At 36.5% G+C, this 17,505-nt stretch overlaps 1 protein-coding gene across 3 annotated transcripts in view; it reads left to right on the top strand.

Moving 5' to 3' along the window:
- Positions 1 to 17,505, top strand: part of fmn1 (formin 1) — a 386,619-nt gene that overhangs the window by 203,372 nt on the left and 165,742 nt on the right. For all 3 annotated transcript variants that reach the window (XM_063050982.1, XM_063050990.1, XM_063051000.1), the window contains 2 exons: positions 9,900 to 9,987; positions 15,334 to 15,395. In XM_063050982.1, the coding sequence (XP_062907052.1) occupies positions 9,900 to 9,987; positions 15,334 to 15,395 (150 nt within the window). The remainder of the gene's footprint in view (positions 1 to 9,899; positions 9,988 to 15,333; positions 15,396 to 17,505) is intronic.

Genomic DNA, 17,505 nt, shown 5'->3' with positions numbered 1-17,505 from the left:
TCTGTGATATGCCCGTTTCTCATCACTACCATTGGGGATAAGGTACAGGAGCCTGAAAACCACATACAATGACTTAGGAGCAGCTCCTTCTCTTCTGCCTTCAGATTCCTGAATGGTCCATGAACATTATCTGACTCTTCCTCTTTTGCACTATTTACTATGTAACACACGCTTTGGCTAGCGGCTTAATACAGGGGGTGATAACCCCCTGCCCAGCCAAACTTAAGAAATCTCGTATGGGTGGTTGCTGCACGATGTGTCCCCTGCTACAAATCAGTATCCTGAAATAACAAGCAGTATACAATATGTGATTAAACGATTAAGCTTTATAACTCTTACTTTGACTATATGGTTAGTAGAGAAACAAAATATAAAAGAAAAAGGGCCCAAATCATACGATTTAATAATAAACAGTCTGTGTACAAAGTTGGAGCTCACTCAGTAGTCCTTCTTCCACCATCTGTCTCCTCTGAGCGTCACCGACCTTCGGAACCCTGCTCCGAGTCCACCCTGTCCAGCGGTCTACCAAATCTCTCCATTTGCGTCTTCTCCCTTCATCTCTCTCTCTCTCCCTCTGGCAAAAGCCCATGAAATCAACTGCTTCTGGAATCACAAGACAGGGCAACAAAATCCTGATTGGCTAACATGCATCCACAATCCTGTTATCTCCAGCCATAACCCAAACATTGCTGCTACAGAGAAACCATTGCTTCAGCAGTGAACATTACAAAGAAGCCATTACACTTATTTTTGTAACTTATAGTAATTTTTATGTCTTGCTTTGTATTACTGCTGCAAAACAAAAAATTACACAATGTGTCAGTGCTAATAAACCTCATTCTGAATTTACGCTTCCCAACATCAGCAGATGAACTTGTAAGACTTTCTATTATAATCTACATGTTTGTATATATTATATATTGTTATACTCTTCACTATTTCAGGTTAACTATCTTGGTAAATTGGTTTATTTTTGTCATATGTACTGAGGCACAATGAAAAACTTTGTTTTGCATGCCATCCAAAATGATCATTTCATCACATCAGGAATACAGGGGGAAACAATAACCGAATGCTGAAAGTGCAGTGCAGGCAGCCATAACAAAGTAGATTTTGAGGTCAAGAATCTATCTTTTTGTACTAGGGGTCTGTACAATAATCTTAGAACAATGGGATAGAAATTGTCCTTGTATCTGGTGATACGTGCTTTTAGACTTTTGAATCTTTTGCCTGATTGGGTTAGGGGGAAGGGGGTGCAAAGAGGGAATGTTTGGGATGGGTGGGGTTTTTTGATTATTTTGGCTGCCTCACCTGAACAGTAAGAAGTGTAGACAGAAACTATGCAGGGGAGACTGGTTTACATGATGTGCTATATCCACAACTCTCTTTCTTCTGGTCTCATGCAACACAGTTGTCATACCAAGCTGTGATGCATCCCAATAAGATTAAGGCTTTTGCTATAGTAGAATACAAAATGAATGCCATATGAATGCATTTGACAGCTAGGTCTACTACAAATAATTTCTGGAATATAGGGTGCTGTTATTCAGTTTATCTTTTTCACTTTCTTATTTTATGGCACAGTATTTAAATGCCTAAATTAAATTTTCATAACTCTTTCCTGAAAGTGCTAACTGAAAGGAAACATGAGAAAATCATATACATGAAAGAAGGAAGCTACGTGGCTCAGTTTTTGCTAAAGTAGTGATTCACTACCTACACTCGCCATTTGAAGTTCTCCTTTCCACTTAATTTCCTGATTATTTTCTGGAAAGCAAAATGTCTTAATTGATAGCATCCCAAACCAAACTGGCAATATGTTACATGTCACCAGGACCTCGTGCATCATCACTGAATCAGTTTAGTGGGCCCAAACAACACCCACCCATGAACTGATGCAGAAACCTTTGACAGGCAACAAAACCATTACAAAGCTATGTCCTGTATGTAGCTGTCTCGCAAAACTGGCAAACTTTTGGAATGCTATTGCATGTCCTGTAGCATATTCATAAACTTTCCCAAAAACTACTAAAGATAAATAATCAAATCAAACATTTTAATTTTTTTTACACTTTTGTACAGGTTACTGAAAATTAGAAGCAAACTTGCAAACTCGTATTTCTTTCAATGAAACTTTTAAATCGTAATTTTCTTTCTAGCTTCTGTAAAATCCCCAATTTAATGAATAGCCTGATGGACTCTGTGCCAGATTAGACCTGGCACAGTATCATTGACCAGGTTCTCCTATGTAACCATTGGGGAATACTTGAAGTTTCATGCTCCGCCTTGGGATTCCATGTGGACAAGCATACTGATGGAACCACCAGCTGGAATATGTCAGCCTGCTCAGGACCTAAGCATTTAGATAAGCATGCACCAAATTCACAGGCATTTACCTAGTACCTGTCAGCAGTCTGGCACAGTACTGCTCTCATTTACCCACAAATTTCAGCCCATTATTGGAATGATAAAAATATGTATTGATGTGGTTTTTGAAATAGGCAGCAGGATTTAGACATTTGATGCTGTTTGAATCCCTGTAGGAATCTCCAGGAAGTGGTATGAATTTAAGTTATGGAAATCATTTTTCTGCCCATTTTTAGGCTTCCACGTGGAAAAATAAAACCGGATTTGTAAATGCTTTATTTATTAAGTGCTAATGCAAATATGGAATAATCAAATATCACTGAGAAATGAAAATTACTTTTTTCAGTCATGTACTTTACCTGAATGATTATCATATCAAAGGCATTAAAGGAAATAATATAGATTTTCTTTTTCTTTCAAACAGCCTTAAGTAATTAATAACATCTGTTTTTATTTAAAGTCTAAAGCAAGTGGTGCTCTTTCAAGAGGTAATCTTTTAAGGTTAGTTTAGCAATGTAAAATAGAAAAGCTGTACATGTCACTGCATTTTCTTTTTGAATCTTACACAAAGCCTTATAATGCATATTTTAAAGTATTATGAACCAGTCTTCAATGCATTTCACATCAACCATGATCAAAACAGAAAGTGGAATAGAATGGGAAACTACATAAGAAGTATAATTCTTGACATTTGTTCTTCAGTTTTATTTCTCCAGAGTTATACTGTCCATGGATATATAAGTTTTTAAAAACTATGTATCTTAAAAAGAGCAAATTATTTAAGTCAGAAATTTAACAGAGCTAAATGTTTTTCATCTGCGAAGTTTCAGTTTTAAGTGATTAGTTACAAGATGCATTTATTTATTCTTCCTCTTACAACTTATTAATTCTTACAATATTTTAATAGTTGAGTTTTGCATCTGACAGCAGTTAGAGATTCATATGACAACAAATGAAATAATTTTTAGCCTTAATGATAATATGCTTCTCTGAACAAGAACAATAATGTTTAATACCTGGAGAATTTCAACTTTAAATAGCTTAGTTTACAAAAATAATTTTGGCTTTATTGGTTTCCAATCTGTGATTCTACCAGAATTCAAGAGTTAACTTTAAACAGAGTGATCCACCACAGATATTCTACAGTTATTATATTGATATTTTAACTTTCTATTTGAAACAAAATGCCTAACTTGTTGCAATGATTACAACTCTTATTCGCTAAATAAATTATAACTGTACAATCCTGGCCTCAAGCCAAGTATAGAGATTATGGCATCTTATGTATTTGCCCCAGAATAAGGTCAATTGGAAGGTCATTGAAAGCTGTACAAATTAGATACAGTCAAAGACTGCAATTATCCCTGTTGGAACTTATTCCACCTCCAAGTATTGAAGTTCAGCAGGCATATGTGTAGTTTTGAGAGGTGACTATTTGAATTTGTGGTTACTGTGAAACAAGACTGACCTTATTAGTAAAGGTACAGATAAAGTTTGGGTCAAGATGTATATTCTTTTGAAGTATATACCAGAAAAAGTAGCAGTTCCCGGTTACCACTAAGTTTTGGTTATGAATTCTTATGGCTAGCATCTTTGAAATATGGATTTAATTTTGCTAAGCATTATTTCATTCAAAGAAGGTGACTTACAAACCCATGAATTTGTTCAGAACTTATTAATTATATAATACCTAATTTAATTTTAGCAGGGATCAAAGTTGAATTTGTACTGACCAGATTTTTAAATAAATGCATCTCAGTCTTCCCAAAGCACAAAATACTATATCGATTCCAAATTTTAAGAATCTAATTCAAGCTCTCCACCCAAATATTAGTGGTTTTGCTGTGATTACAGTCATGCATTGTGAAAATTAAAACTACAAGTACAAAAAGGAGTAGAAAGATAACAAAATGTAGTATTAGGTGGAACATGAGCAAGAATTTCTTTTCCTCGATTTTTTTTTCTGGATTTGGGCATTGCAAGTGAGGTTGGAATTTATTACTCATCCCTAATTGCCTTTGCGAAAATGGTGAGCTACCTCCATACACTACTTCTGGTGAGAGAATCCCAATGTGCTATTGCGTCGGGAGTTCCAGGGAATGGACCTAATAATTATGAAGGACTAGTGATAGATTTCCAAGTATGCCAATCATGTGGGCTTGTTTATTGTGAATGATATCAACACTCTTGAATGTTATTGTAGCTCCATTCTACCACATCTTTGAAATTCACAAGAATTAAATGACAATGACATCACTTGGAACCCAAGGAATCCATATTGTAATTCATAATAAAGAAGTTGCACTGATGGTATGTATTTTGTCTCAGTCTTCACAGAGAAAGGAAAAAATTGTTAGCACAACAAACAACTGCTGGACGGCAAGTAACAATTGTGGGGTGGGGGTGGGGAGTAAGGGATTAGCAACCTGTATCAGTTGAGGCAGACCAGAAAATAAGGTAGGTAGAGCCAGCTGGGTGGAGGGGAGGGTGATAAACAGGAACAATTGTTGGCCCCCTCTTCCTCATCATCATGCTGGATATCTATTATCTATGCATCTCCATTTCTTTCTGCAGCAAAGAGTCAACCAGCTACTTGGGCAACTCAGTCAGCAAAGATAATTTTTTCGTCTCTGCCCCCCTCATCACCCACCTCTCAACTTTACCCCTCCTCCCCCCCATCTATTTCACCACTCTTCAGTCTACCAGTCAACTACAGACCTTTGTCACACCATCTACCCGACCTTTTAATATGTGCTATCTTCCCTCTCCACTCTCAATCCTGATGCAGGATTCTGAGCAAATATTTTGACAATTCCTTTTCCTCCACAGGTGTTACTCAACCTGAGTTCCTCCAGCTGGAGTATGTTGCTCCAGATCCAGCCAGCTCCTTCAGTCCTGACAAAGGGTCTTGACCCGAAATGTCGACTGTACTTCTTCCTATAGATGCTGCCTGGCCTGCTGCATTCCACCAGCATTTTGTGTGTGTCGCTTGAATTTCCAGCATCTACAGATTTTCTCCTGTTTGCAGCTCCTGCATTCTCTGCTTCTCCATAATCATAGGTTCCCCAGAGAGAACATAAAATTCAAAACCAAGTTGAATATTCAAAAATGAAGTGTAATAACGGCATAAGAAAATAAAAGCAGTACCCCATCCACACTCAAAGTAGTCCTGGCATTCAATACAATCATCGTTGATCAGAATCAGATTTAATATCACCGGCATATGTCGTGAAATCATCCGTAGACATTATCTCCACTTCTGTGCCAGTTTGCCGTGGCCCTCAACTTTTTGATCTTTCAAATATCTTTCTACTTCTTCTTTAAACTACCATCACCGAGATTCGGCAGCCTTATTCAGAAGTTCTTGTGCATCTCAATTTTAAAATGACCACCTCTATTCTTTTTGTAAATCAAAAAGCTAACTTGCAGTCCTAGTTGTAACCTTTCAATCTCCAGTGAAATTTTCTTTTATCATGATGTTTTCATCACTGTCTTAACTTTCTTACTGGTTGTCAAATTGTCATTAATTGCTGGACTATTGTTCATTTTTGGCTTTCTTGACTTAGTTGGTATTTTCCTGATCAGAGGACTTTGATGAATTCAAAGATCTATCTTTGACAACTACGCCAATTGCAAACTGTTCCTCGATATTTAAGGAATTAATTGGATAATTTATTCCTAAGATAACCTAGATATCATTTTACATGAATGAGTAGAGAATAAGTTGTAAAACAAGTTGTTTTTGACTTGCATTCTATTGAAGTCAAATTAGGGAATTTGCTTTGCCCTTGGTGCTTGTGGTATGCACTTTCTGATAACTATTTATTTGAGTTTATTTGATAATTGTAAGGAAGTTCACTTGGAATGAAGTTTTTCTTGTTCAAAGTTTAACCTCCACATTGTGTACTCACAAACTGAGAAAATCTGATCAACAAACCAAGTAGAAAATCTGAGAAAATCTGTTCAACAAGCCATATTTACTCAGCTTATAAATCAACACTGTTGAAGCCTTCGGTGTCAGAAGAACTCCAAAACAATTTTATGTTTGTAGTTTGAATCCTTTTGGCTAAAATGTGCGATTTTCAACTCTTCACTATTTTATTTAAAAAGGAGGTAATATGGACTAATTATCAAAACTGCAAAATTTTGCTGACCGCAGTAATACAAAAATAAATATGCTAGACACATGTTGAGAACTATCACGTTGTATACTTTGTGTAAGTATTTTGTATTTTTATGATTTTTTTATACAATACAACAACAACAAATGAAATAACAACAGGCTTGAATTGCAAGTTTACAGGGAACAAGTTGGGGGAGAGGACTAAGTTGGACTTCCCTTTCAAGGATATAAAATAAAATTATGAGCAGTTGCTGTAAACTTGAAATATAAAGAAAAATATTGGAAATGCACAGCAGATTAGACAACAATTATTGAGAGAGAAGTACAGCCAGTGTTCCAGATCAATCTTTTTTCTTAGAAAGTTTATCTGATAAAAGATCTTCAACCTAAAGCATTATATCTGTTTTTCACTCCATAAGTGCTGTCTAACCTGCTGGGTATTTCCAGAAATTTTATTTTTATCCAAGCTGTATCAGAGACTTAATAAGCAGGACCGACAGAATCACCTTACCCTATTCTAGTACCATTCCCTAAATTCCTATGATACAATATGATCAAATTCCTAATAGCCACATAATATATATCCCATTGTGTCATCTAAGTTATTGCTGCACATGGGATTTATTAATATTTCTAACAGAAAATCTCTCACCTGCAGTCTTATCTCGCAATTGTTTAAAAAGGTGAAGTATTCTTTTGAAGCAGGGAAAGAAGGCCAGACCTGGAAAGTCCAAAATTAGCTGCAACTGCATTCTTATTGTCCTATACACCCAGAGGTGAAAATAAATTAAATGCTCTTACTAGTACGGTTGTTATCACTAGCGTTACTGATTTAACTCATTTGTATTGATTGTACCAGCCACTTTCTTAGCAGTATGCCTGATCAAACTGTCCTGGTTTACTTCTACTTCCCTCTGCAGCTTAAAAACAATTATAATTACCCAGCTTTACCCAGTCAAAAAGTCAAAGTAAATTTATTATCAAAGTACATATATGTTACCATATACAACCCTGAGATTTATTTTGTTTAAGGTATGACAGTAGGTCATAGTGTACTTCAGATCTACAAATACAGCATTGCCTTGGGGGACCACTTTGAAATAGCTTACATGTACATTGATCACATTTTCCTTTCAGTATCGCCAGTATGTGAGATTTGTCATTAATTTCAGACGTTGTGTCTTCTAATTTTAAAGTTGTGACAGATACCTGATTCCCATGAAAGTGGTCTATAGCTAAGCAAGTTCAACCCAACATGAAGTAACTTGCATGAAGAGCATTTTTGAGATATGTTTGAATCCACAGTCTCCCACTCTTGATTCCCTCTACATGCCTCCTATGGACAGCATAATGGTGCTACTGGTGTAGCAATCTCAGTAGAACTTGGGGGTTCTCTATGGGAATGTGGGGAGAATAAAATGGAATCAAAGTAAGTGGTCACTTCGTTGTGCCATTGGGCCTGTTTCCATGTTTCATTGTAGATAGTACTCCCGTCCCTCATTTTTATTCTCTCAAGTGAGTGAGGCACAGAAGTGATCACATCTTGTGTACAACTGGTCTTGTCATCCATTGCCAGTTTATCATTGACCATCTCTGCCAAATCACCCAATTTTTCAAGGTAATCTTGGATATATAGGTCATCTTTTTTATACAACTATTTACCTCCTTAAACGGTTCTTCCCTATCTCTTCCCTGTTACTGCCAGTAGCTGGATCCTTTTGTGTACAGAATAATGAAGGCTGCCTTCATTTTGGCTCCCTTGCCCATTCCTTCGTGCTAGAATTATTGACTGAACTAGCCTGCAGTTTATTTCTTAGCTTGCCAAGCTCGCTGTGCCTATAAACCATGCCACCCCTCTGCAGTCCATATCTATCCTATTCTTGACCACAGAACAACTTCCCTTGACTCATGCTTACAATGGCAATAATTTCCTGTGCATAGGACACCATCCTTCATCAATTACCAATGCCCAAATAAAGCTTTTTCTTGATTTTGTTGTCCTTGACATTTACTGCCTATTTCATTCTCACTTTCAGTTTACAATTCTGTTGCAGCAGCAGTAAAAGTAGATCCAAGATCTAATGCAGGTTTCCTCTGTCATGCTGATCGCCAACAAATTCATGGATTGCATAAAATTTCCCATCTGACTAGCCTAGATTTTCCAGTTGTAACAACAATTAAACTGCAAGTATTTGTTCTCATTGAGACATGGAATTTTCTGTAATTTTGGGATATCTGCACTATTCAATATGGAAAATGTGAAATTACAGTCGGCTGTCTCTATAGCTTGTATTGTTTAGCAACAGTATTCACTGGTAGCATGGAAAATGTATGAAATGATAATTATTAATGAACTATTCTTACTGTAAAATAACTTGAAATGGTATATGTTGCTGTATGAGACCTCAGTAAGTCATCTTTAGCCCTTAATTGCTATCTGACAAGCTTCCAAACCCCATAAAAAAATCTAATTTTGTGCACATGAATTGTACTTTCTGTATAGTTCCACATCAGGCATTCTGCAAACCACACGTTACCTGCTGGAATTTTATTTTTAAATCTTTCCATTCTGCAGTTCTTTCACCTCTTATGAAAACATCCTTAAAAATATGATACTCTTTTTGTATTGTCCACCTATATTAATCTTCCAATTTCTATCTCAGCACCCATACGGTTTTAATAGTGATTTGTTTTAAACAGAAGATGATAAGGAAATGGAACAGATTTGACAGCTGTGCATATAGAATTCACTCCATGTATGATGTGTATGAATTTCACTAAAAAGTTGACCATAATAAAAATGTAATAATAGAACATGGATTTGTCATTGTTTCTTTGATGAGATTTAATTCTGGTTCACGGACACTATTGATGCCTCCTTTGTGTTAACCATTTAATTTCAGGCCTGATCCAACTTTAAATATAGTTCTAGAAATACAATGATTTAGATGCGTTTTAAAATACTAATTTCCATTGGGATTACAGTTTATTTTATTCCTCATTCTAAAGACATTTGATGTATTTCTAGCATTTTCACTGTTGTACTTAATGAATCATCCTAGCTGATTAGATTATCTCTATTAATTTTTTTATTGAACTGTATGCTGTATATTGATATAATTTCAAGTATCAGATCACTAATTTGTTTCACTCTCTATAAATGTGATAATGCATGAGAACCATCAGTAAACCAACCACAAACTCTGAAGGTTGCTGTTTATTTACACCCTTTAAGGAAAGAATATCTCTTTAGACTGGTCTCCATTACCACATAGAAGGTAATTCTTAATGCAGTTGTTGCAACTGAAAATGTGTAACAAGTGATTGTCTTATCACCTTTACTCACCTCCCTCCGTTTAATTTCTTCTGTGCCAAAAACTATATTTATGAAATTTTATTTTATTTATAGATTGTAAAGTTACTGGATGGCAAACGCTCTCAAACAGTTGGAATTCTTATATCAAGTCTACATCTAGAAATGAAGGACATACATCAAGGTATGTTTTGTATGTTCAAACAAGATAGACAAATTAACATAGTTTTTTACTTACTTGTAGAATATAGATCATTACAGCACAGTTCAGGCCCTTCAGCCCATGAAGTTGTACTGACCCTTAACCTACTCCAAGATCAATCAAACCCTTCACTCTCACATAGCTCTCCATTTTTATTTCATCCACATGCCTAAGAGTCTCTTAAATGACCCTAGTGTACAAACTGTACCTCAGTCACCACCTCAACCATGTATTTCATGCACTTATCACTCTCTGTGTAAAAACCTACCTCTGATATTCACCCTATACTTTCCTTCAGTCACCTTAAAAGTATGTCCTCTCGTATTAGCCGTTACCATTCTGGGAAAAAAAAGTTGCTGGCTACCCACACTGTGCTTATGTCTTACCATCTTATACACCTCTCTCAAGTATCCTCATATCTTCCTTTGTTTCAAAGAGAAAAACCCTAGCTCACTCAACATTTCATCATCAGACTTGTGCTCTAATTCAGAAAGCGTTCTGGTGAATTTCCTTTGCATTCTTTCTAATGCTTCCACATACTTCTTATAATGGGGGGCCATAACCACACCAAGTGTGATCTAACCAGAGTTTTATAGACCTGCAACATTACCTCGTGGCTCTTGAACTCTATCCCTCTGACCAATAAAGGCCAACACACCATTTGCTGCCTTAACCACCCTATCTACTTGCGTTGCAACTTTGAGGGTTCTCTGGACTTGGACACCAAGATCCCTCTGTTCCTCCACACTGCTAAGAATCCTCTCATTAACTTTGTACTCTGTCATCAAGTTTGACCTTCCAAGTATATCACTTCACACTTTTTCAGATTGAACCCTATCAGCCACTTCTCAGATCAGATCTACAGCCTGTTAGTATTCCATTGTAACATACAACAACCTTCTACACTATCCATGACACCACCAACCTTCGTGTCACTTGAATACTTACTAACCTTCCTTCCACTTCCTTATTTTAAATCACTTATAAAAATCATAAAGAGCAGGGATACCAGCGGAATGCCATTGGCCACCAATCTCAAGGCAAAATACACTCCATCTACTACCACCCTCTACCTTTTGTGGGCAAGCCAATTTTGAATCCCTGGATCCCATACCTCCTGACTTTCTGACGGAGCCTACTATGGGGAAGCTCGTCAAGTGCCTTACTAAAATCCATATACGCCAGTTCCAAGCTCTACCTTCATCAATTTATTCTGTCACTTTCTCAAAAAAAGTCAGTCAGGTTTTTAAGGTATGATCTTCCCTCACAAAGTCATACTGACTATCTCTAATCAGGCTATTCTTTTCCAAATGCTTGTAAATCCTGTCCAATAAAATCCTCCTTGCCCATTATTGTCATAAAACTCACTGGTCTATAATTCCCAGGATTATCCCTATTACCTTTCTTAAACAAAGGAATAACATTTGCCAACCTCTAATCTTCTGATACTACTCATGTGGCCAGTGAAGACATGGAGATCATCGCCAATAGCACAGCAATCTCTTTGCTTGCTTCTTGTAGTAACCTGGCGTATAACCTACCTGATCCCAGGGTCTTAGCTATCCTTTTTTTTAAAAGATTCAGCCCTCCCTCTTTCTTAAATTCTATATTTTCCAGCATATTATGTCACTATGCTGACATGTTCACATTCATCAAGTCCCTCTCACTGGTGAATACTGAAGCAAAGTATTTATTAAGGACCTCTCCTACCTCCCCTGATTCCAGGTACATGTTTCTACTTTTATCCTTGATCATTCCTGCCTTCACTCTGGTCATCCTCATAGGAAAGTTTATATCATTTGGCATTTTATGGCATTTTATATCATTTTAGACAAGTGAATGATGTATTTATGATGTTTGTGTTCCTGCTTTCACAAAGAATTATGCAACAATCATGCCAGTTTTTCTGCCTTCCAAAATGGGATTTTCTTCGTCAAAATCCAGTGGCGAATCTTAAATTGGAGAAGTCTAAAATCCAAATCCTATATACTTAACCCCAATTTTCATTTTATTTGTGTCTACCCTATTGTTGTGTTCAGTTTTGGAATTTAAAGTAAGCAGATGCTCATCAGCAATTTTTGTTTGGACCTGTTCAGCTGCAGAAAATATTACATTACTTTATTCAGAGCTTGATACATGATTTACCCAGTCCAGAAAGTGATTAGTCATTTTAACAATGTTTGCCACTGCGACAATAAATTAATAAAATTAAACTTTTGGAAATTACTGATTTGCATTGCATTATTGTATCCATTAATGTGTCTGACATTATAATTCATTGCTGAGGAATTGAACTATAATCTGAGATTCCTTATTACAGAAATCTGTTCATAGCATGTAACATATTTCTGTGTGTGTTCTCTTTTAATGATAGTATTAATATATATGAAATCATTAATATTTCTTATTCAAAATGCTCTCGACTCAAATATACAAGCAGAAGGATGATGTGCATTAATATGTTTTGAAAATGAAGGTATAAAAGGCATCAATCATTCTGTGCATCCTCTCCAGGCTGGCTGAGCAAAAGCCATTCAGGTTCGTCCTGTTTCCCAGCTTTTGGTCTGTAACAAATTAAGTCTCCCTCCTTTCCATTTTTCCAAAGAAAATAATTGGTGCTCAGCTATTTTCTAAACATAACTAGAATTTTGTAATGCTGACAGCATCATTTTTAAAACTCCCTTGCATCCTCTCTTCTGTTCTCACAATTTTCTGTGGGGTGATGACCAGAACTGTACATATTATTCCAGTTGCAGCCCAGTTTCTTGCTTGTGTATTTCTAATATAATCATTATTTTTCTATTATGCCTCTGTAAAGGCCAGTATACTGTCTGTCTCTGATGTTCTATATGTCTGTCCATTATTTCAAGGATCCATTCCAAGATCCTGGAAGTATCCTAGTATTTCTTGGGAATCCCTTGACTTGTTTACCTCTCACCCCCACCCACAAGTACATTTGGACTTCTCCAAAAAGAATTCCAATTCACACTCTGTAACCACCTGACCTCTATATTTATGTCCTCCTATAGCCTGTAGGAGGACATAAGTCAAGGACATTGGCAATCTTAGCATTATTTGCAGACTTTTTAATTAAAGTTAAAATCATCGATACAGTCCACAAAAAACATTAAACCCATTTTTAAGTGCTGTGGAATCCCACAGCCCTAAAAGTTTCATTAACCATTAGTATTTGTTTTCTCCCAATGAATTAACAGAAATCAAAATATTCTCCTTTTTGTTAAGTTATTCAAAAGACTAGATAATTGTGACTGAGAAAAGCAAAATATTAAAAATACTTTAAAAAAAAATCAAGCCAAATACCCTGTTTGGTATGAGTGGAAAGAAGACCTTATTTCTACTGTGTAATTGATCACACCAAGATAGGTGAATGCTCTTCCTTTCCTAACCCTATATTGACTATTGAAACAAGCTGCTCTAACTTCTGTGTCAACTTAGCCCATGTTGTCAAATGCTCTTGATAGAGGAGTGTTTTGCGCTCAGCAGAAACACAAGACATGTTTATTATGCTTGGAGCAGCTGTGGTGATTGCACACTTGGTAGAATCTAAATAAGTTAATTTTGAAAATGTCCTTGTGCTAGTTTGCATTTCAGGTCTCAAACCATTGTGTTAGATTAGATTTGCTAACCTAAAGCTGAGCAAATCTAGAGGTTTAGAAACTATTTCTTCATTCTGAATAACTTGTAACATGTGTTCTTTTGAATCTGTCTCAAAGATCAAGGGATTTTGTCTTATGAACCTAGGCCAGAACTGGTGCCAGAACAATTTTGCTCATGAATTTTTGGGGCATAAGGGCTCTGCTAGTCTCTCAACTGCATGTCAATCCTATCACAATTTTCTGCTTCATAAATCACACAGTTATTGTGGTATGACAGAAAGGCAGTCAGACCAGAGGCATCCTCCAGGGAGTGCTCTGTGGATAGCTGACATGTCTGTTAAAGACTGGCACAACAGATAGGTCACAAAGTTAAGCCGAGAGGGATTTTTATCACTGTGCTCGTATTCCTCTGGTGAACTGCCTTGGTGACAGTCTCTGCTAAACTTTACAAATAAAATCTAATTTTGCTTTCCTCTTTTTCCACAAGAAGCATAATCCTTCAGGAAACTTTCCAGCTAGACTAATGTAAGCTACATTTGACTGGTACCAGAAAGTCTGAGATGAGTGATGTTTGTGCAGTTAAAATTATTTTTTCAAGGTCTTTAAATCAGTATAGAATGACCTGACAAAGGGGAGAAAATCAGATTTTCCTTGCTAAATACTGGAAGGAATAATAAACAAAAGAAGTGCTGCTTTTCTGTGGCTACCTGTGGAAAACATCCTTAATGAAGTTTCCATGAGAATCTATGTTGAATACAACAGAATGACATATGAGCTTTTATGGATGTGCTAGGCTAAATGTCATTCAAAAATAATTAAGTTTGTCTTCAGGTTCAGGATAGCATAAGCTCACACAATTGGTAAATTAATACAACCAAACCAAGAACATGTGGATTCCAAATACTCCATTCATTTTATGTGTCACAGTACATGAATTTAGTTTGAAAGTGTTTTAATGTGTGTGCCTGCTAGTTTGTTAAGTGCACAATGCTGATCTGTTTTTTGTCGTCAGTGACGGTTATTATAACCAAATGGGTACAATGCTACACTAATGATCTTTCTGTATATAAATTCTTGCTTTTGTGAGCGGACACCATAGTGCCACAGGAAAATGCTGCCTTAATTTACCTCAAAATAGATTTCAAAAGCCAGGCTTGGCTGAGTAACAGTTTTTCTAGTTACAAGAATCCAATAAAATTACCAGCATGTGTCTGCTTCCTTTCTGTTTATCTCAAAGTTTCAATAAAGTGGAAAATTTGAGCAGACAATATGTGTTTAGATCTCTAATAAGAATTTGTGATCCTTTAGAAAGCCATCAGGCTGCATTATAATTGAACAGCATTTTGGGGAAGCAACATATTAATTTATCTTGTAAAACGTATAACATCTTCAGTGCCAGGGATAGGTTTTAAAGTTAGTTTCCGTGACTTGGGAGATTAGTCCAATACAATATACAATGACAGTTAAGTGAAATGCATTATTTTAACCGTATTTCAGTTCTAATATATCAGAAACAGTCTTTTAAAATGTTGGTGCCTTCTGTGAACTATACCCTGTGACATTAAAATAGTGAAATGTTCATTTTTTTGTTTATAAGAGATGTACTGTATGTAGGATTCTATTCAAGATGCAGTACTAGTGCAATGTGACAGTATGTTCAGCATTGCCAATAAATTTGATTTAATGCGCTATATGTAACATGTAATTTCAGCTATTTTAAATCTGGACAACTCAGTAGTGGATTTGGAGACCCTTCAAGCCTTGTACGACAATGTAAGTACTGACCATTAAAATAATCAATACATTATAGTCTTTGAAAATATAATGCAGTAAATAGTTGAATCTACTTGGTATATTAGTATTAGTTTTGGCTTGATGTTGAATACAGTATAATTTTCAATTGGATTTCCATCAGTAAAAGCAAGGCAATGGCAATTCTACTTGCTGTTAAATGCATGTTATCGGTAAACTTCAGAATTTTAGTTAAAAAAAAGTCAGTGCATCTTGCTTTTGGAGCCAAATTTTCATCATTGTGTTATTGGCAATAAAATGGAAATTTCGCTTTTCAAGTTCAGTGAAATGAGGTGTTTTGACATTTCTGGTGTGTTTAATTTACACCTATAATGACTTTGCTCAGTGGTTGCTCTATTGACCAGAAGGTATTGTGACATTCAGTCACCAATTTGATTATGTTAGTCATGGTATTCTGCTTAATTGTCATTCTATTTAATAGAATTGGCTGCAAAAAAAGACTGTCAACTTGCATGCCAACCTTGTGCATAATCTGAAGTATTACACTGCCACATACAAGAATAATATGCCTTTGCTGTTATGCAATATCTGCACAACTAATGTCTGTAACATACAATAACCTATATAAGGATGAGCTGAAGCTCAATATGTAGACTCCTTTGGCATAATGGATATCTGAGGCAAAAGGGGTGCCTTTGGAAGCATCAGTTAACATGGATGGAATTGAGATGGCTATAGCCCCTTGGAAGGTTTATGAACATGGAGTGCATTACATGTGGATATTCATCAGGAAGACTACTTAATGATAGGTGCAAGAAACATCGAAAATCAAAACACAATGAAATATTCCTTAATAGTTGTAACACTCGCTTTGCCTAGTGGCATGATCTCGGGGGTGGTACCCCCTACCCGGCCAAACTTTAACATTCTTGTTTGGGTGGATGTTGCATGTTGTGTCCCCTGTGTAACATCAGTACCCCGAAATAACATTCAGTCCACAATGTGCGGTCAAATGATTAAGATTTTATATTTAAGTATGGGGTTAGTAGAGAAACAAAAGAAAAGGAAAACAAATAAAAGGGGACAATAATCTCATAAACGTGTCCAGTGCCCAAACGTTGGGGCTCACTGATTCCCTTTCGCTGATCCTCATTCGCTCATCGTCGACCCCTGGGCTCCTACTCCAAGCCCAGGCCCAGCGGGTCCGACAACCGTCTCCCCAAGCCACCTCTTCTCTCTTCATCCTCTTCGTGCCTTCTCCCCCAAGCACGCAAACTAACAGCTTTCACACAGACAGAAAGAATAACATCTATCCCAATTGGTTAGCAAATGAATACAAGTCCCGTTATCACTAGTTATAACCCAAACATGCTGCTATAGAGGACCATTGCCTCAGCAGTTAACAGTACAGAGAAGCCATTTTATTCACCTTAGCAGTAACATAAAAGAAAAAACCCTTACACTGTATATATTTTCCTTTGGATCTGCAGTCATTTCTCCCATCCCTCTACGATAACTATCTTCTTAGACTTTCATGCATCCCAGGATCTCACACCTCCTGTCTTTTTCACTTGGACCATTAACATTTTCAAATTGTTCATGAGGACATGAACATGTAAAGTTTATTGCAACTGCCTATAATGCATTAGCCATTCTATTTTTCTTCATTCCATTCTTCACCCAAGTTGTCTAAAAGAACACATTGATCTCTGATCCTAATGCTTTTTGTGAGGCAGGCTGTGATCTGGGAAGTCTCTAGCTGAGTTAAACTGCACAGAAGTTGAATGCCTATGCTGGCCACCTTCTTGCGGAAGTCTTCTACTTGATTAGTTTTACCTTGCCTTCCTTCTTGGAAGGGATAATCTTTTGCCTGGGATATGTTTCGGAAACTGAAACCTTAAGCTGATTGATTCCCATCAAACTCTTCTGTTCATTGTACAGCAGGATAGAAGATGTAATAGCTTCTGGTGGTTTCTAAAAGCATTAAGAGACAGCTGAAAATATCCAGAGTCTGCAGAGAGGATTCTTGACAAACTTTCCTGTTTTAAATTAGGCAATCTGCATTTTTATGGAGAAAGAGGCATCCAATCATCCTGGATCACTCCTGAAGTAAAGGATTTTCCAGAACAGC

The sequence above is a fragment of the Mobula hypostoma genome, chromosome 1 (genome assembly GCF_963921235.1).
Source record: "Mobula hypostoma chromosome 1, sMobHyp1.1, whole genome shotgun sequence".
Taxonomy (NCBI): Eukaryota; Metazoa; Chordata; class Chondrichthyes; order Myliobatiformes; family Myliobatidae; genus Mobula; species Mobula hypostoma.
Note: the sequence above shows the minus strand (reverse complement) of the source record. Positions and strands in the feature narration are given on the sequence as shown.